Source organism: Fukomys damarensis, unplaced genomic scaffold (assembly GCF_012274545.1).
Source record: "Fukomys damarensis isolate Sample0158 unplaced genomic scaffold, DMR_v1.0_HiC HiC_scaffold_4, whole genome shotgun sequence".
Taxonomy (NCBI): Eukaryota; Metazoa; Chordata; class Mammalia; order Rodentia; family Bathyergidae; genus Fukomys; species Fukomys damarensis.
Genome location: NW_022900916.1, coordinates 15,081,925 through 15,103,642, shown reverse-complemented (window position 1 = coordinate 15,103,642; position 21,718 = coordinate 15,081,925). Strand labels below are relative to the sequence as shown.

Below are 21,718 nucleotides of genomic sequence, written 5' to 3'. Positions count from 1 at the left end.
TTTCTGTTATAGTATGTAGAATTTCCTTGGTGTGCTACTTTTCTCCTGTGGCTGAGACATAATACTGGAGACCCCAAAGTTAAAGGGGCCAGGGTTTATTTAGCTCACAATTTGTAGAGGTTTCAGTCCATAAACAACTGGCTGTAAGGTAGGGTAACATGGCAGACAGGCCTTGCAGAGGAGAAACAGTTCATGGTGGCCAGAAGGCAGCAAAAGCAACAAGAGAGACTTTAACAGTGTTCCTCTGCCCTTTTACCTTATTCAGACTACTGGGATTAGGGAGGTGTCAAACCAATCACTACACTCACGCATAGTGGTTAACTAATCACACTTCCTTAACCCCAGCATCATACACTCTAGTTTCAGCCACTTCTGAAAGGAAAGCCCTACGTCATCTGCATGCAGCTTTTGGGGTTACATCTAAACACAAGCCTTAACACTTGGCCTCTGGTTATAGTAACTTGAACTTCCACAGGTATTAAGCGAGAACTGGTTGGAGTGCTTATTATGTCCTCTTCAGAAGGTCAGGAGTGTGGCAGTTGTCAGGGTCCACTGGAGCAGGACTTGAGTGCTGTCAGAGTGTTCTGTCTTCTCTGTCAGTACTGCTCTGTGTGCATTTTGGCTTAGTTCTCTCAGACCAGCTTTCTCTACATGGCAGGACACATGGTTGATGACAGCTCTTGTGCCTTAAGATGCCCAGTTTCCTCACCACCTGATAGAGATCACTCTTTTTGTCTTAATTTCACTCTGAAAAACCTGGGGAAATGACTGTGATCCATTCAGCCTGGATCACACAAATCAGTGTTGGCCAGCCAGGTGGACCAATCATGATTGGTCCAATTGTGGCTGGACAGCAGGCTCTGTCAGAAAACTAGAGTGTCTGTTTAAACTGCCTTGTTCTGTGGGAACTGGGCATGGAGTACAGGTGCTTCCCAGAAAAGCTGATGCAATTTTCAAAATACAAGTTGAACGGATGTTCTTGTGGAAAAAGAGGAAAAGTGCATGTTTATTTCTGTATTTTGAGCCCAATTTGAGGCATAATAGAATAGTTTCATTCGACATCACTATATTGTGCTTAAATTTAATTAGGAGGAGAAATTACAGTAATAACATTTAGGAATCAAGAAATTTCAGCATATTTGAAAATAATAATTTTGGGGTACGTAATATTGAAAAGCACTGATAAGTATATTAGAACACAGAGTCATTTACCAAATGGGTATTAAGTATAAAACATTATGTTAGGTGGTATGAGGGTGATGGATCAGAGACTCTGCTTTCAAGGTGCTCTTACTTTAATAGAGGAAGTTCAAGAATTATTAATCCTGGGTAATGGATACATCTTCAAGTGAAATTAATATGGAAGCTGTCAAGCTCTCAGAGAAATGTTTTGTCAACTCCTGCTGTGTTCAGAAATGAAGATTTGACTGGTATAGCACACTATTTTGGAGAATTAACTTGGAAATTTGAATTAAAACAGAATGGTACCAGAAAGTCACATCTGAATTCCTTTTATTGTTAGCTAGTATATCAACTTTTTCTATGGAAGCAAAGAACTCCAAGATTCAGATCTATCTTTCTTACTCATGGGTCTATTGCGTTGGCTGTCATCACTCTAGGCTGTTGGTTTGATCCAGTCTGCTCCATGGAACGGCGGATAGAAGACATAAGAGAGTGAAGAAAAACACTCAGAGCTTAATAATGTCTTAGCTCAAAACTTTAATTCTTCTGTTTGTGCCCCATTATTCAAAGTAAGTCAGTGTCAAACCGAGAGTTGTGAGCGGAAGTGTACTTCTACCTTCAGGAAAGTCTGGCAAAGGTGGAGAGGGAAGAGAGGGTTTTGAGTTCGTCTGGCACAGCCTGTGTGACTCCACAGAAAATCTGGTTGATTTTACAAGTCATCTAAAAAGTTGTATTTACTTTTGCATCTACCAAGAAAGAGCCTTATTTTTATAATCCAAGACTGACAAATTTGGGATTGGCTGATACTGTGAGTCACTGAAATCTGAAATGGGTTGATCTGTGTTAGATGTATTTAGGTTTGAAATAGGCCAGGGCCAGTTGGACTGTCACTTTAGCAAGACTTGGCTTTCCCTTCCCCTCCCCTCCCTCCACCCCTGCCCTCTCCCTTCCCTTCTCCTCCCTCCCCCTCCCTCTTCCCTTCCCCTCCCCCTTCCTTTTCCCTTCCCCTTCTCTTCCCTTCTCTTCCCTTTTCTCCTTCCTTGTTTGTACTGGAGATTGAATTAAGGGTCTTTGCACTGAGCTGCTTTGCTCTAGCCTGGTTTTGAAACAGCGTCTCACTAAGTTGCTCAGGCTGGGCCGAAACTTTTGATCTTCCTTCCTCAGCCTCCCTACGTGTTGGGATAATAGGTGCGTGCCACTATTCCTGATTAGAATGACTTTCTTAAAGGTCACTCTGCAACTTGTAGACATGTCATTGAAGAAAATCCAATGAGTTAAATGATCCAGTCTTATTAAAGGGACATGTAATCCCAGTCATTTGTGCTATTGAATAAATATTGTATGGCCACACTGGAAATTCATTGTGAGTAACAAATTTTGCTTTACACTTTGATCTTAGCCAAAAGGCTGAGAAGTGATACAAATTTTGCTTTAAGAACACTAAGCCTTTAAAAATTCTACTGGCTTGTGATTTACTAGGTGAAACTTGTTTTAGGATTTCATCTGATGAAAAATAAGACTTTTTTTAGGGCCGGGGATTTAGCTCAGTGGTTCCACTGCCTGCCTCACAAGTGCAAGTTCCTGAGTTGGATCCCCGGTACCAAAAAACAAAACAAAACAAAACAAAAAAATAAGACTTTTTTTTTGGTACCAGGAATCAAACTTGGGTCGTTGCGCTTGTGAGGCAGGTGGTGGAACCATTGAGCTAAATCCCTGGCAAAAATTAGACTTTTTTTTTTTTGTTTTTTTGAGACAGGGTCTCACTATGTAGTTGAGACTGACCTGGAACTCACTGTGTAGCCCAGGTTGGTCTCGAACTCACGGTGATCCTCCTGCGTCAGCCTCCTGAGTGCTGGTATTAGAGGTGTGCGCCACCACACCCAGGTAAAAATAAGACTTTTTAAACACTATTCAGTGGTTCTTTTTTGGTTAGGTTTTCCAATAGTAATTTACAATTAAGTATCTGACTAGAAGGATGCTAGTGGAAACTGAGACATACATGAAACTAAAGTGTTTTTGTTTTGGCACTAGGGATCGAACTCGGGTCTTTGCACTTGTGAGGCAGGCAGCAGAACCACTGAACCAAATCCTCAGCCCCTAAAGTGTTTTTGTTTGTTTGTTTGTTTTGTTTTTGTATCAGGGATTGAACTCAGGCCCTTGTGCTTGCGAAGCAGGCACCGGAACCACTGAGCTAAATCTCTGGCCCAAAACTAAAGTTTTTAATGTTACATCAATGGAAAATAGGATTCAGTTTATGAAACATTTGGTTTTTCATAAAGTTGTGTAGATGCATCTGTTTTATGGGATGAGAGGTACCTTTTGCAATGCTTGGCACACAATGAAAAATGGCACAATTGCTGGTTAATGATTACTCATACTGGCCTCTTCCCCTCTGTCGTGCATGAATCACTTCTGCTGGTTGTGGAAAGGTTACCTATGAAAGAAGATGACTTTTTTTGTGAAGAAGTACCATATTACACGACATTAATTTAATTCAGGAAATGAAGACTGATATTACCTACAGTTGAAACTACAGAGGGAATTTATGTGGGTGGAATGCATTTATTCAAATTAGAACTTTAGTGGCTTACAAAGGTTTTTAGAGTAAGAGGGGGCCCTTGGAAGTTTAATGACCTCACACCAAAGCTTTAGGTTTTGTCTGACTGAGAACACCTGCAGTATGGCCACTGGTTCTGATAGGAGGTGCGTGCTTTCCATATTTAAAATTAAGATCAAAGACTAAAAAGTGAAGACAACAGTTTTGAGTGTCATTATCTTATTTTTGTTGCCATTGCTACACGGTTTTTATATAATATACGTACGGCTTTCCTTTGTTCATGGTGCCTGACAAGAGAGAGGGGTATTTGAACGCACCATTACACGGTACTGCCTCGTGCTCAGGCTTCAGAGATATAGTTATGCAAGATACATTGGGAAAAATCAGATGATTTGAGAGAAAATAGAATTTATCCAACATTGAGATCGTTATTGGCCAGGAGCATACATACATTGGCTTGAAATTGTCTTGATTTTCAGCAACCTGTGTCTGAGCCTGAAGAGACTTTTGTAATTTCTCTCACTCTGCCTAACTCTGTAGTCATTATGTCATTTCCTCCCGAGTGTAAAATTAAAAGTCCCATCCAAACAGCAAGCAAAAAGCCTCTTTCTCTCAATCTCTATTTTTATTTTATTAAAAAAATTTTTTTAACTTACACTGGGTTTCGTAGTGCCCGGTAGCCATCCTTGGCTGTCACTGTTGTTTTGGCATTCTGGGAGTCTGGTATAGACTCTCAGGGGAAGGAGACACAGAGTGATTTATAGCCCTGTGTTTAAGGAAGGGTTAGGGGATTTTATGTCACCACTGAATTTGTACTTCCAAGTGCTACAGGTGGCTGGCCCAGGTGTCCTCCGGCGCCGACTCCCCTCTGCTCTGGCTCCCCTTGGTCTGCTGGGGCTGATGTGGAAAGAGGCTGGGATTCCATGTTGGAAGGCTGCAGGGCCTCGCGTCCCAGACTACCCTTGACACAGAAATATCATCTGAGATTTTTATTCCATAGAATGTTACGAGCTTTCATACAGTTCTGTAACCTATTATTAAGCGGAGAATTCAAATAGTTTGTATTTATTGCAAGAAACATATGAGATCCTGAAAGAGTAGGTGGGGAGGAATACCTTCATGATGTTCCTTTATGGATTTTTTCACCTTCCATGAGATAATGCCTGTATGCTTCTGTTTAATTTTTTAATTTTTTAATTTTTTTGTGGTACCAGGGATTGATTTGTGTTTTATGTAGCTAGAGTTCTGTTAAGTGCTGATTTTATTACATTTAAAAAATTTTTTTGTTATGCTGAGTATAGTGGCACATGCCTGTACTTCGAGGCTGAGGCAGGAGGATCTCAAGTTTGAACCCAGCTTGGGCAACTTAGAGAGGCTAGGTCTATTCTGTATGTGTACACACACATGTGTGTACATATGTATTTATTCACAAACATTCTTACTGTTTTTGTTCTAGAACTGTCGAAGAGTACATTGCGTACGTCAGGAATATGTGTACACACACATGTGTGTACATATGTATTCACAAACATTCTTACTGTTTTTGTTCTAGAACTGTCGAAGAGTACATTGCGTACGTCAGGCATCTTCACTCTTTCCAAGAACATACCTAGTAGTGGCATGGTACATTTGTGTTTCCTTTTTAAGAAATTGCCATGGTAACGCCAAATTTGTTAGTCTTGGGAGGAGCAGTCTCTTCTCAGCCAGTAAGTGGGCAACTGATCAGCACCACTTCTCCTCTCAGTCTGCCCGCTGCTGCTTGGTGGCAGGGTGGTGGGGTGGTAGCGAACGAAGGGCCTGCTCACCCCATCTGGCGGCTGCCTGCTCGTCTCTGCTGACACTGGTGTTGGGGCTCGTTTGACTGGGCTAGGGTGGTTATTATCAAACTTTTTTTCTGTCCTGCTAGGTTGCTAGTCATGCTTTTCCTTAGAGAGATGAGGCTCTTTTTCACCCTCCCCTTTAGTGGTTCTGGGTTGTGACTTCTGCAGTACCTCATCTAGAATATATGGCAAGTAACAGGGAGACCCAGGGATGTCCCATGGTGTCATTGCTCAAGTCTTAAAGCCCTTGCTTCTAGTTTGCTTTGCTTCCACCTTGTAGTCTTCCTGTATTTGTTGTGCTATGCTTGGGGTATTCTTCTTTGTTGTAAGAAAAAAGAACTCATGATGAGTATAAGTATTCTATTTTGCCTCAGTGCTGTGTGTGTGTGTGTTTGTGTGTATGTATGATATATAAAATTTTTAACCATCCCTAGTAGTCAGATGTGACTGAGTTCTGGCCAATGGAAAATGAGTGGAATTGAGGCACCACTTCTCAGGGAAGTTTGCAAAAATATTTTTGTTACGCCCTCTGCTCTCTTTCTGTCTGCTGGATGGATGAGATGTTTCATATTGTTTCAGGAGCTGGATAGTCAGCTGTGGCCCAAGAGGAGACAGACTCAAGAAAGCTGATTTTATCATACTCACAGGTCTGGAGATGGGTAGAAAGGCATACACAGGGCATGTGTGAAAGTTACCTTATAAGTTGGGAGGCAGAAGAAGGGAGCAAGGGGAAAGCTTTGAGCCAGGACCTCTATTGGACTTGGTGCAGGCCAGGTGAAGCAGAGCAGCGGGACAGCCTCAGATTGGCTTCCTTGAAAAATTTCTAACAAGTGGCTGCTAGTTCCCTGGGCCGTGGGCCTGGATTGGTTAAGGGAAAGGACCATTGTCTCCTGACCCAGAGTCAGAGGAAGCAGACTCTGGATCATTTGGTTTGCACATACAAGATGTGTTTCTGGCTGTCCTGGAAAGGGAAGGTCTCTAGCTCTAGAGTTCTTTTTGTTTTTAAGATGTGGTAATATTATAATACAGTATACAGAAAAATATACACCTACACACACACGCACACACACACACACATCTCCTCACCTTATCAGTATGTCTTGCTAAGTCCTCTGAACATAGAAGTTGAAAATTTACCACACCTCCCTGCTCTACATCCTAGCTCAGAAGCACAACACATTGTGGGGATGGCTTTTTTCACCCTTGTGACCCTGATCACATGGCTTCCTGAGGGCTAAGGCTCACTGCCTAGCATCCCAAGAGGACATCATCTGCGTCTTACACAGGGAAAAATACAAATTTAATATCTGAAGCATGATTTCTACTTAACACTTAGAGCTTTTACACTATCCTGAGGTTGGAAGTTGGGCTGTTGTAAGTTGGGGACCCTTGCGTATGTGTCGATCGATGCACCCCAGTGGAGGACCCCGTTGAGTATGCTCAGCCCACAGGGGATGTTAGATGCATACGACCAAAATGACCTGCATTTCTGGATGACTGTACAGAATAAATATACTCGCTGTTGTATTAGGCTCTGGCTTCTGCTTTTCCTTTTGCAAGCATTTAGCTTGCTTTGACTCTATCATAAGTTTTGTTACTATACTTCTCTGCTTTTGTTTTATGTTATGCGCCTTCACTAACCTCAAGTTCTGTCTTCTTACAGCTTTCCTAAATTCTGCCATTCACTTATTTGAATGCCTACAGCATTGTAAGTTTAAGCCATGATTAAAAATTTCTTTCTGTTATTTCTAGTTATTTCATAGGTTAATACTACCCTAACTTGTAAGCTTCTAAAAGAAAGGGACATATTCCTCTTACCTACCTGTTCAGAGGACGCTGAATAAATGCATATTAAATTTGTGCTTTGAAGCATTGAAGTGCCTGAATAATTAAACTCTTCAGAGATGCGATAAAATTATCATCATTAATTTTTTTTCTTACACTTTGAGGGTGTTGCTGCACTATTCTCCTGAAAACATTTTTGCTCCTTGATGAACCCTGCATATTCTTTTTGGCAGAGATTTCCAATCCTCTTTTCCTCATGAGTCATATTAAATTTTGCATTATTCACACAGACGTGCAACTGAAACAAAAATTTCATGTAACAGTACTTAAACCATAATTACCATCATTATGTGCAGTGCCCTCTGATATTTTCAGTTCTGTTTGAACCCCGTTAAATTGATTCTGTGACTCACTTATTGGTCATGACCCATAGTTTGAAAAAATTCTACTTTATTGCTGGAGGGAGGCTTGAAAAGGAAGCAGCTAAAATTGAGCTTTAACTAGGGGAATGGAGCATGTTAACTTTTGATTATGAAATTTTAAATGTGGGCTTGTCATAAGAACTTCAAGTAATAAGGATCATGTGAAGAGTAAGCAGGCCCATTGTCCGTTTCTTGTCTGAAAAATCCCTTTTGTAGTCAATTTGGTCTTTGGACATTTTTTGTTAACAACACGTGGGGTGCTTATTAAGATTCAGAGTTGTATTTCAGGCATGTGCAATTTGGATAATTTTTCTAAGGATCTTGGAATCTACAACGTAACAATTCCTGTGAAAATGTTGAGAAGTTTGAGCATCATTTACTTAATGAGAGCCCCAAGTTTTGGATGAGAGCAAATTATTGTGGGGTTTGCTAGCCTTGGTAGTTACTTTTACGGGAAGAATCCCGAATGCCTTGGTGTTAAACTTTTCAGTTCTTACTCTTGTACCTTTCAAAAACGGTATGTTTTCTTCCTTATTTTTTTGTTTGTTTTTCATCATGTTTGTGTCATTTTAGATTATATTTCAACTTTCCTCCCAATGATTATGCCAATTTATAATACAGGTCATTTAAAATTTTTATTATTTCATGAACTTTGGTTTTCTTCTTACTTCCTAATTTTCATTTTCTCTTATTTCACTTTACTTTTATTTTAAAAATGAATATTTTGTACTTGCTAGCTTAATATTAGCCATTATCTTTGCCAGCAATTTTTTTCTTTAAAAAATGTAAACTCTCTTTTATTTTTGTAATTTGAAAAATGACCAACCTATGGCCCATTCATTAGCAGAAGGGGTCTGTAGATTTTATAGTATTGGTTCCTCAAAAATCAGGCCTCCCTCCCTGATTTGCAGTTTCCTCCCACACTGCCTCTGGTTGTGTGAGTAGCTTTGACCATCAGCAAACTTTGCTCCAGAAGAAGCGTGCTAAAGGCTCTCTCCCTGGAGGAGATGTTGGAGGATAATTGAGGCCTCCTGGCCAGCCAGCCCCAGTTAAGTGTGTGACCCGTCAGTTAGGCCAGCTTGGACTGCTAAGCCCTATTTAACCTCACATGATCACAGCTACATGAGTAACCTCAAGAGATACCAGCACAGTCTACCCTGCTGACTGGAACCCAAACTCAGGATCATGAGCAGAAAAACTTTAGTTATCCTACATAGTTTGCACTGTTTATTTTTTTAAAAAGCAATAGATAACTAAAACAAAAATTGGTATTGTCAGTGAGGTTCTGGTTGGTGGCAGCTAGGGACTAGAGAAGTAGTGAGAGGATTGTTGACTGAGTAAATGACAGATAACTGTTAGTAGAAGCCAGAAAGGTAGAAAAAAGTTGCATTGTTACTGTTAGTTTTTCATGTCCGCCTCTGGGAGTCATCTTGTTTAAATGTGAGACATTTAATATTTAAATTTTATAGATTGCTTAGGTATAGTGTGGGTGATTCTCTTTATAGACCTGAAAAAGTTAAAAGCATTGCTCCCTGGTTAAAAGCAGGCTTTGCTGGTAGATTGTTGGCAATGAATAATAGGCTGTGAGTTTTTTAAAACAAAGAAAAAAATTATAGAAAAGATAAAAACCTGAATTCTATCATTTATTGATTGATAGCTTAGTTAAATCTTACAAGGCAAGAGGTCTATCCTGGCTCTGTTTAATTTCTTAGGGGAGTTTTATTTTCCTAAACCAAAACATAAATTTTTTCAAAACTATCTTGCATCTTGCCATTTGAATTTGGACACAAGCTGAGGATTTAGGATATCTTGATACTGATATTTGTTTGTAGTAGGAATAAAAATCCTTCCACATAACCCTTGATCAGAGATAAACATTAAAGCCCAATTTTTGTGCTGTACTGGTTTGAAAAGCAGTTTCCAATTGGCTATTTCTAGTTTTTTATTTTTTTATTAGTACTTGTTCCCAGTACATAATGATTATAATGTTGTGGGGAGTTGGTGCATGTATAATAAATCTTAATTCTTTTGTCTTCTTTTTTTTTTCTCGTCTCTTTCCTCTCCCTTACTGCTCCTTCTAGTTTTAGGATAGTTTATTAACATCTGTTGGGTTTTGCTGACTCACATTGTCTTTCTTAGAGTACCTGTATATACCTTAGGCCCTGTATAGGGCCTAGGTCAGAGCAAAGCATATAATAAGCTCTTTTTGATGTAACTTAAAAATTTTCCAGAGCACATACTTGTTATTTATAATGTTGAAAACAGTATGAAACACAAGCATCAAAATACAGGGAAAGATCATAATCTCATCAACCAGATGTGACTCTTAGATTTTAATGTATGTCTTTTTGTATATGTATGCATATTTTGAAAATGCAAGGTGGAAACATAGTGAGTAAAACACTTCTATATATAACTGTAACAATGTTTGTGCACATTATCTTTGGTTAATTCCCAGAGGAGGAACAATTGATCCAAAACCACACTGACTGTATCTGCTCTAAAGAATTAAAGAATTAGTTCACTCATAATTTAGAAACAAGGGGTAGAATTTCTGCCTGGAGACATACACCTTAGTATTTAAAATGAGAAATATGCAGAATAATATATAAATGCTTAAATTTTTTCTTAAATCTTGTTGATTTTGTTTCCTTTTAATCTATTGTTATTGCTATCATCATATCTGTTGACTGCTACTTTGTAGCATGTGCTGTGATAAGGTTTTGTGGATTGTGTCATGTAATTGTCAAAGCAACCTTATAAGGTTTTACAGTTGCCATTTTATAAATGAAGAAATGAGATTTAGAATGGTTATAATGTGCTTAAGGTAAGATGGCTAGAAAGGAAATGGAGCCAAGACTTGGACACGGAGTTTTGTCTTTGGAGCAGTACCTGTTCCAAAGACTTCCTCAAGGTTTGTTGATTTATTTTTTTCACGGTGCTGGAGATTGTACACAAGGCTGTGTACATGCCTAGGAGACCTTGTTGTCGTCTATGCTGTACCACTGAGCTAGGCCCCTGCCCCTTCAAGTTTGACTCCGGCCTTAGTGGTTCATGGTAGAAGCAGAATGATTGAGAGTGAGAATGCAGGTTTTGGAAGAAAAGATGTGCAGAGTAGCCAACGACTTTCTTTTGTTCTGTTACTAATTCCAATGATTACATTTTTGTCCTGACTGCTGGAAATCTCCTGGACTGCTGGCAGGGACATACCGTCATACACTTTGAGATACAGGTAGGAACTCAGTGATTTTGTGAGATTTTTCACTTCAAAAATACTTTAAGTAATTTATGATTTTGCTATAGTTTGGACTATAGTTGGATTTAAATATTAACAGCAATACTGTACAAGGAAATGTAGCTTGTTCATATCAGATTATCAAATCATGACTTTTAGTACAGCTTTGCAGTTTATTAATTCTTTGAATTGGCGTGATAGCTTGCTCTGTCTGAAGCATGCACTGTCATTCCCACACAGAGGAGCAAGATGTAAAATTGTGAAGCACTAACCTGGCTAAGTTTTCTAAAACAACATCATCCAATTTAGGTGTGCTTAATTTCCCATGTAGAGTCATTTTTAGTCTGTGAATTATTTTCTTCTTAAAAGTAGTTTTACTAAAATCAGAAAGAAAATATTTTTTTTCTTTTAATAAAACTTAATATTGGAATACGAAGAACTCTGGTTTTTATTATGCTGTAGAAATGGTTTCCCAATTCAAGGTTTTTCTTTATGATGTGTTTTTCATCTTCATAAGTGGTATACTCATAAATGAATAATATAGGTATGATATGATTATTTTGTTGTGATTAGCATTATTTTATTATGGGTAATACTAAAGCACTGTTAAACTTTTTCCTAATGCTTATGTTATTTAACTTGATACAGAACGTTTCTTGTCATGCTTAGTTATCTAGGATATATTTTCAGTGAAAGAAATGTATTCATTGTTTAGATAATGAACATTGTTTAGAAAGTATATTACTTAGACATTCTTCTAAGGTCCTTTAACCTTTTAAATTTTCAAATAAAGAAATAATATTTTATAGAAACTCTGTTGGGATTAAGCATACAAAAATGGGTAGGTCATAGGAAGCTTACGCTTGAGTGAAACAGTAGTATCTGTAGGCAGATACCTATTATGTGCTATCATTGAAGTTCAGCAAAATTGCTATGGGAGTACAGATGAAATATAATTAATTACCTTGTGGAGGAGAAGAAAGGTAAAAGAAAACTCTTTGGCCTCCTTTGTAAAATCAAAAAGGTCTTCTGCGTATTAACTGATGATTTTAGTACTTTACTATTTAAGGTTAGACAGGCTTCCTTCTGGCATCTCCTCCCTGCATAAATCTGTTGTTTACATTGCCTTACCTTTTGTTTTTAACTCTTAGGTTTGGGAAAATTAAAAAGAAGAATGATTAGATAGGGAAAGGTAGTTCTAAACAGCAAGATTTGGGTCTGTGGAATTTCTTCTCTTCCCAGTCTTGGAGCACTGGGATGCAATTTCCTAATTTTCACAAGGAAACGATGGTTACTTTTACACTTTTTGTTATCGTCATCGTCGTCATAATGTTTTTTTTTTTGAAAGCCTTCATAGAAGAGTTACAGTCTGAGCTGGGGTCTGAAAGATAAGTGGCTTTCCAAGTGGGAAAGAGGCATCCTGGGCAGACAGAGAAGTCTGATGTGAGAGACACAAAAGAGAAAGTTAGAAAATGAAGCTGGATCCAGTGTATTCCAGTGTACAGGATACTAGTTAATGTTAGCTAAGGATGGGAAAATAGAAGCATATTTGGGCCTGGGGGCAGGTGGAGTAAGATCTGTTCTAAGAAGGTGAATTTGGGGAGTCCTTGGGAGTTTCATGTATTAATTTTTTCAGATTTTTTATTAATATGTATTTGTAGTATGTAGTGAATACATTCATCGTGGGGAGTACTTACATATACCTAACGCTATATACACTGTTTGCTTCCTCTTTGCCTCCCTTCCCTCTCTTCTAGTCCTAGGTCCTCTTCCTGTAAAAAGTGTACCTCCCTATTTCCTATCATCTTTAATTTTGATCTTTATTTGTACTTTGGAGAAACCGTCATGCTTTGATTTTCTGATTCTTTCTACTAAAATCTATGAATCACCTTCAAAGTGACCAGGTCTCAAAAATACAGACATAAGAAAAAATCTTCCTAGGTGCTTATAGACTCTGGGTAAAAGAGACAGGGGTAATTATAATGCACATTTGAATATGTTATGATTGAACCAGAGCATATGGGGAACTTGGGAATTTTTGATCATCTGTTACTAAAGGTAGGCATAGGAAGAGAGAAGATGAATATTAGGGAAGAATTCATATGAAATTGCTCCATGGAGTTCAAGTTTTGTTTTAAAGTGAGCTAACCACGTGAAACGAAGGTAGAAAGAGGGGGAAACATTGCAGGCAGAAACATTTGCTTATACGACTCCTTGAGAAAATACACTGTGAGTGTGTGGTATTACTCGTGGTTGAGTTCAACTGGTGGAAACCAGTGGGGATTAAGAGGGTCCTGTAATTGTGTCGTCTTGATTGTTATGTTGAAGACAAACTGCAGCCCCCGGGGCATAAAGCAAATTTGGTGTTAAAGATGCATTGTGGTGGGTGTATAATACCCATGTTTATTCTTTAGAATTTTCTATTGATTATTATTAATTTTAATTTTATCAGTTTTATTATATTAAACAATGAGCACTTAACAGGAAAAGTATATAAAAAAAGTACTGTGTCTTAGTTCTTTTTACATTCTCTCCCTTTCCTTTCTTTCCCTACTCCTTTCATCTCTCCTTTCCATTTTAGTTTTCACTGATTTTTTTCATGGGTAAAAAAATCATCTCTGGATCCCCTTCCTATTACCCTACTTCCTATTATCTATCTTTTATTTTTCTCCTTTTATTTATATTTTGGGTTTTTCATATAAGAGAAATCATGTGACATTTAAGCTTGTGTATCTGATTTATTTAACATTATAGTCTCAAGGTGCGTCCATTTTCTTATGAATGACTCAAGCTCATCCTTCTCTTTTTTCCTTCTTTTTTTTTAAGCTTATCATTCTTTATGGGAGGGTAGTACTGTAGTACTCTTACTGTGTTTAAATACCACACTTTCCTTATCCATTTATCTTTTGATGGGAATTTGGGCTGTTTCCAAGATTTAGATAGTATGAATTATGCTTCTATAAACATGGGTATGTATGTATTTCTGTAATATCATGTCTTTAAGTCTTTTGGGAAGATACTTATAAAGGGATTAGCTAGGTCAAATGCATTTTCAAATGCAGTTATAGTGTTTTTGAGGAATACTGATTTTCATAGTGGTTATACTAGTTTACATTTCCACCAGCAATGCAGAAATGTTCCTTTTCCTTTCAACTTCACCAGCATTTGTTACCATTTGATTTCGTATTGATAGACATTCTTTCTTTCTTTTTTTTGGTACCGGGGATTGAACTCGGGTCCTTGTGCTTGCAAGGCAGGCCACCAAACTGCTGAGCTAAATCCCCGGCCCTAGACATTCTTTCTTAAGTAGGATGGAAAGTCAGTGTTTTCTAAATTTTCAGTTTTTAATGGTCAGTGATATTGAATATGTTTTCATGTATTCATTGGCTGTTTTTAATTCTCCTGAGAAGTGTCTATTCATTTCACTTGCTAGTTTTTGATTGGGTCTTTTATTTATTTTGAGGAGCCCTTTTTTTTTAGTTCTTTTAAAAAATTTATTTTCTTTTTATTGAGTTTATTGGTACATTTTAGGCATACAGTACAGTTACATTCATTATTGGGATCTTGTACCTTTACATGACAGGTCTTGGTTCTCATGTTTTCCCCTTGTCCCTGCCCTCCCTTCACCCCCTTCTCCCTTCCCCATTTACAAACACTTTATTTCCATTTTTTCATTTTTCCATACTTTTTCCTTTTCCCTTATTGCCTTTCCCTTACCCTTCCCACTTTCCCTACACCTTTAGCCCCTTCCTATTTCACGTTGATAATTATCTCATTAGGATCTTGTGTACTATTATAGATTTTCACACCAGAGAAACTGTTCAGTATTTATGCATGTGTGACTTATTTATTTCACTTAGGCATATATCCTCAAAATGTATCCATTTTCCTATGAATGAATCTATTTTCTCATTCTTTACTTTTTTAGTTCTTTATATATTTTAGATCTTAGTCCTCTAAGGAGTAGATGGCAAGATTTTTTTTCCATTTTGTGGGTTGTCTCCTTACTCTGTTGTTTGTTTCTTTTACTATGCTGATGTGTTTTAATTTGATGTAGTCCCGTTTGTTGATTCTTGGTACTATTTCTTGTGCCATTAGAGTTTGGTTTAGAAGGTCCTTGCCTATACCTGTTTCTTCAAGAATTTTACCTATTTTATCCTCCAACAGATTATTTCTATTTTAACGTTTACATCCATGTTGATATTAGTTTGGTACATGGTGAGAAAAATATGTCTAGCCTCATTCTTCTGCATGTGGATATTCAGTTTTCCCTGCATCATTTATTAAAGAGGCTTTATTTTTTCACTGCATGTTTTTTGGCCCTATTGTCAGAGATCAAATTGATGACTGTTTCTGTTTTTTTTTTTTTCCTGGTTCCTTTTTTTCCTGTCTGTTTTTGTGCTACTGTAGTGCTGTGCTGTTTTTATCACTGTAGTTTTGTAATATAACTTCAAATCTGACATTGTGATGCCTCCTACTTTGGTCTTGTTACCCAGGATTGCTTTTGCTATTCTTGATATCTTCTGGTTCCATATGAATTTTAGGATAGTTTTCTCTAAATTTGTGAAGAATGCTTTTGCTGTTTTGATTAGAATTATATGAAAACTATGCATGGATTTTCAAAGTATGGTCACTTTGACTACATTGGTTCTCTCTAGCCAAAAATGGGATGACTTTCCATTTTCTGGTGTTTTTGATCTCCATTTTCACGGTGCTGTACTTTGCATTGTAGAGGTCTCTCATTTCTTTTGGATGAATTCTTATGCCTAATGCTTCTCAATTCTTCCACCATCCATTGATAAACTCAGCTAAACTCATATGATTCTTAGAATGAATGCTACTTTTAGGCTTAAACTGGGAAAAAAGGTGGGGGAATCTCTGCACTTTTAATGATTATCCTTTCCCTGTATCTGTTCTCTCTAGTTATTATTATTTTTTTTAGTGTTTTACTGGCTGATTAGAAATGATTGCCTATTTTCCCTGAATGAAACAATGGTGTGTTCTGCTGTGGAGGTAGATCCTTTCTGGATATTCTTTTGGGAGGGTTGAGTCTTTTTTTGCCACATGTGTTTAATCCTTTAGAAAGCTTTCCATACTTCTTTACTAAAGTTTTATAAAGATTTAATATCCATCACACTTTCCTTTCAAATAAGTATTGGTAACTTGTTTTTTTCTGGTTCATGTATGAGGAATCCTAGTGAGCCTTTTTGAAAACTCATCATTTGCAGTTATTTTAGAACAGCAATTTATTGAAAGGTTCTATATTAGAAATGTTTTATTGCACTCCACTCAAGCTATGAAGTGCAAGGAACCATGAAGATTGAAAAATACAAATGATAAATGTGTCTATTCTTGTTTTTCAGCCTTCTTTGAATCCTGGGGGAAGCCAATCGTCAGATGTGGTACTTTTGAACCACTGGAAAGCAAGGAATTTTCAAGTTCAACGTGGTGACATTGTATCATTGGTGTAAGTAATTAAAGTCATACCATATTTGGGTTGCATCTTTGCTGATTTAACTGTTAATCCACTGGTAATATTTTATGGCAAATTATGAAATTAAGGAATACAAATTAAATATAACGTTTGTTTTAAAAAAATCAGTTTTGAACTGTGACAACCTATAAAAAGCCCTTCTTGTGCAGTTAAGATATAACAGTTGATTGACATACTTGGTTCTGGTAAAATACGCTTATTAAAATATTGATTAGTAATCATTATACTGATGATCTAAAATGCATGTGTTTGGTATTACTTTGTAATAGTTTCAAGTGTTGCATCTTAGTAAGCAACTTTCATTTCACCTTAATGTTTTCTTAGTTTTGAAGCCAACATTTTTAGATAATTATGATACTAAATTCAGTAGCATTTATGTATCTCAGAAGTTTATGAGAGGAAGTTTGGGAGATTGGTACTGGAGGATTTTTTTGGGGACCAAAAGGTGGCGCTGTTTCTCTGTTAAAATATTGTTACTGGTCAGGAACAAAAATTTAATTCTTGTCTTTTGTAAAAAAAGAATGTCAAAGTGTGCATAATTGACACGATGATAAAATACACAGGCCTAGTACATGCTTGAATGGTTTAGATTTGAGATTTAGTTTGTTTTAAAAGTGAATTTACACTGAGAAGACTGAAACAGAACTTGCTTAATTTTTTTTCTAGTTTCAACTGTTAATAAAAGTGCCCTGCTGTGGCAGTCAGTGGACTGGGGTAGCAGCTAACGTAGCAGTATTACTGTTGTTTGTTGTAGTGGTAGGAAAGCCTACTATTGATTGAAGACTTTTTCAATTTGTATTTCTTATTGTTGAATGTCAGTGATTTTTTCTTGTTGGGTGCTGATTTATAATTGGTGGAAACAAGGCAGTATCTACTTTTTGTTCACCTTTGGCTAACACTTTGAAGAAGTGGATGCTTTTTAAGTGTATCTCCTTCAAGACTGTTCTACCAGGAATCATTTGAAAACATATTAACCAAATCTGGTTAGTAGCTACTGAATTAAATATATTTGAGTGGAGTTTTGTGTGGCAGACTTCCAGGGATAGGGATTAAATGCTTCTCAGCTTTTGAGTGCTTTCCTCAATGTTAACCTACTCTTTGGAGTGTTCTTTTATTTTGTCATTCAGAGTACTATTTGCGCAACCTCCTTAAAACCCTTTCCCATTCTAGGTAATCCTGTTGTGTGCTTATTATTCTTTTGCCTTTGGTTTGACAAGGTTATATCTTCACTTAGTCGGTGATGGAGCAGATGCCCACCCATGTGAAAGAGGTCACACTACATGCAGACAATTGTGCAGTATTTTTTTCCCCCATGGCAAACACGATGACTGTCTCTAAGCAAGTGCATTTGAATAGGTAATTGGAAAGTATGAAAAGGCTCTTTGAAACTTGGTGCTACAAAGGTCTATAAAAATATCCTAGCATATCATGGACTATGTTGAAAAGAGAACACTATTTTTATGGGTGAATAATAAAGCAATTTATGTTTATTACAGGAATTAATTTTTAAAACGCACTCAGAGTTGTAACAGCTGATAACTACCCCAGGTGAACCATATTTTTAATAAGTCAATTATATGTTGTGTTGTCATGTACAAAAAGTAGATACTTTCTTTCATAGTGCTGTTACTAGCAGGATTTGTTTACATAAAAGAATGCTTTAGTGTTGGTACAACATTTAACAAGTAATCACTAAACAATATTGTTTCTTTTAGAAGATCTGACAAATTCTTTGTTACCCTAAAATAATGCTATAAAGTCCATATATATATAATCTTGAGAGTACATATGTGATTTTAGGATGAGAGTGCTTTCTGGACATATTTATGGTTTTATACAAACTGTAGATTACATCATTTTATGTCCATAGACAAATTTTATTACCATTTTTGCTTTATATACTCTTCTAGAGTGTCCCCCGCCCCTGGTACTGGGGACTGAACTCAGGACCTTGTGCTTGCAAGGCAGTCACTGTGCTACTGAGCTAAATCCCCAACCCTTAGACTACATCATATTAAAAGATTGATATTTGTTTGATAAATTCTTATGCACACATTTTCTCTGTGTCAAACAAAACTGAATGTTTTATTTTCTTACAAAAAGCATAAGTCTGGTTAATGCTAATTTTGAACATCCTACCTATTTAAGAAATCTGGGATGAATATAGAAATACTTATCTGAATGTTCAATTTAAAGATAACATAAAATATTTGTCTTTATAAATTGATATTAATAAAACATTTTATTGGTGTATAAGTAATCTTTGGAAGTATAATTTAATATTTAATAACATTGCAGGACAGAATTTTATGTCTTCAAAATGGGCAGAAATATAGCATCTTTATGGTAACATTATGTATACATTTCTGGAAAAATTTCAGTTTGCAAATTCATACTTAAATTAGTAGAGTTGATGCAACTTTGTAACTAGAACATTAATAATCACAGGAAAAATACATAACATGGAAGACATACAATTTCTAATGAATAAATTGCAGTAGGTGAACTACAGTCACCTTTTTTGTGTTAGGTATTTAGGACAAAGATACTGAAAAGGGTACAGGTAGCCTGATGATTGGTGACACAGGTCAGGTGAGGCTGTCTGTGGATACAAGGGTAGGGGGATGGATACTAGCAGTGAGTTGCAAGTACAGAAAAGGATGTAGGCTTTGAACAAAATACATTGATAGTAGAAGTATATGTTCTCTTTATTGTTTTATGTTGCTTTTATTTATTTATTTTTTACTGAATATATACAATTTATTTATTTTTAATACTATGTATGATTTTTTTTACACAAAGATAAGTAATATAGGAAAAGAAAGATCAGTATTAACCTTGTAGTAGTTACTTTTTTTTTTTGGTACCGGGGATTGAACTTGACCTTGTGCTTGCGAAGCAGGTGGCAGAACAACGGAGCTAAATCCCCTGCCCTTGTAATAGTTACTTCTAAAAGAAGGATTGAATGTATAATGTGAATTTCTTTGTGGCTTGCTGCTCCTTGTGTCCTGGGCTTTCAGTTGCTGTTAGGAAAAACATTAATAATGTAGAGGAAAAATCGCATATGAAACAATGCACGTTCCATGTCATACTGAAATCTGTTCTCCATTTACCAATTATCTATGACTCAATTGATTATAAAATACATGTTGTAGCAGCAGAGATTATCTCTTCTATTGCTGGGATTTTGTTTGTAGCTTGTTGATTAATGCTGTTACTTAAGGCGTTGCGGGTCGAGGGAGGGAAGCCGGTACCTATTGGAATAGGGTTCTTTGCATGTCTTTTCCTCTTTCCTTCTGTAAAAAGTTGGTTCCAAGGGAGGTATTGTTTAAGTGTGTTATTCAATAATGTTAATTCAAAAGCTATGTTTATTTAATAAAATTACAGCTCATACAAAATATGATTTGCTGTAATTAAGTCCTCAGTATTCCTGAGTGTATGTAGGTGGCCTCATACTGTCTTAGTGGATTTGCAAACTAATAGTAGTGATTAAGGTGGATTTTCTATACCTTGGAATTGACTTTTCATTAACCTGTGTGATGGCCTTACTGCAATAGGCTTAATGTAAGTAGCACTCTTTCACAATAATATATCATTTAAGAAGTCCACTGGGGCAGAAGCTCTTTTATAATGTAGTTCCAAATAATCACATTATAAGCATTTTAACTTTTTTTTGAAATAATATTAGACTTAACGAAAAATTACAAAAATAGCATAGAGAGTTGGAGGGTTCCCATCTACCCATCCATTCATATTAACAGTATATTCAGTGTAATATAATTATTAAAACTACAAAATTGACATTGATACAGTATTAACCAATCTGTAGATTTAATTTACTCTGTAGTTTTTTTGACTAATGTCTTTTTTCTGGGCCACAGGTCTACTCAAGATCTTATAGTTAGTTTTTAGTTTTTGAGTCTGTGACCGTTCTTGTTCTTTCTTTTGTATAACCTTGCCACTTTTGAAGGACATTAGCCAATTCTTTTCAGACTAATGTTCAACCTTTTACTTTTTGAGGCCAATCTCTCTTAAGTTGAGAAGCATTGTCAACAGTGGATGCTGAGGTAGCCACAGCCCTGGGAGCAGCTGAGTGAGAGGGAGATACAGGCTGAGTAGGCAGCAGGGAGGACTGGGAAGGTGGGTGGAGGAGAAGGAGACTAGAAGGTGGTTTTAGTTTCTTGGGACCACATACTTAGATCATGACTGAAAGTGTCTGTGGCTTCCAGAAATAAGGCTATCTTGTAAAATCTGTGGCTGCTAGGACAAAAGGGGCAGAGCCATCGTGAAGGTAAGGGAAAAGGCTAAAGTTTATACCAGTGCTAGAAGAGAAAGTAGAAGGACTTGAACAAATTCTGGAGTGGAAGATTAAGATGAAGGAATTCTCTTTTAATGAGCATCCCTAAATATAGAGATTGTACTAAGTGCTTTCAATATGCCATTTTGTTTACTTCTCATGATAGTATTTAGAAATAGTTTAATTTATTTTTTTTTTGGTACCGGGGATTGAACTCAGGTCCTTGTGCTTGCAAGACAGGCCACCAAACTGCTGAGCTAAATCCCTGGCCCAATAGTTTTTCTTTTATGGTATTGGATATCAAACCCATGGGTGCTCAGCCACTGAACTGTACCCTTAGCCTCCTTTGAAAAAGCTCTTTATTTTGAGATAGGGTCTCATTAAATTGTCCCGATGGGACATGAACTTGGTATTCTCCTGTCTCAGCCTTCCAAGAATCTTGTTTGTTTTTTTTGGTACCAGAGATCGAACTTGGGTTCTTGCTCTTGTGAGACAGGCAGTGGTGCCACTGAGCTAAATCCCCAGCCCCATCAGCCTTCCAAAGTGATTGGGTTATAGGCATGTGCCATCATGCCTACCTCTGAGATAGTTATTTTTAACAATGTGAAACGGAGAGCAAGTGAGTGGCAAATACTTAGCAGCTGGAATTTGAATCTAGTTTCTTTGACCCTAACCTCTGTTGTCTCATACAGTAGGCATGTGGTTGCTGAGCACTTAGTCTGACTCTGACACTTGTTAAAAATCATGCATGCCATTCATTATATTGTGTTGGACAATGCTATGTCTAAACCTTTTCCTGTTATGCATTGTTGTTTCCAAGGAATATGTCTCAGGTGAATTAAGATGCAGTCTCAAAGTCTGAGATGGAAGGCATTAAGGTGACTCCTATGCAGTAAAGGAAGGCTCCCTGTACACATCAGATAGGT

The 21,718-nt window shown here is 37.0% G+C and overlaps 1 protein-coding gene across 7 annotated transcripts in view; it reads left to right on the top strand.

The window, feature by feature from the left end:
• Window positions 1–21,718, top strand: part of Immp2l (inner mitochondrial membrane peptidase subunit 2) — a 980,466-nt gene that overhangs the window by 43,924 nt on the left and 914,824 nt on the right. For 6 of the 7 annotated variants that reach the window (XM_033756935.1, XM_010643388.3, XM_010643389.3 and 3 more), the window contains exon 3: window positions 16,365–16,468. In XM_033756935.1, the coding sequence (XP_033612826.1) occupies window positions 16,365–16,468 (104 nt within the window). Of the gene's footprint in view, window positions 1–16,364; window positions 16,469–17,991; window positions 18,041–21,718 lie in introns of those variants that run through there. The other variant, XM_033756948.1, reaches the window with a different exon arrangement.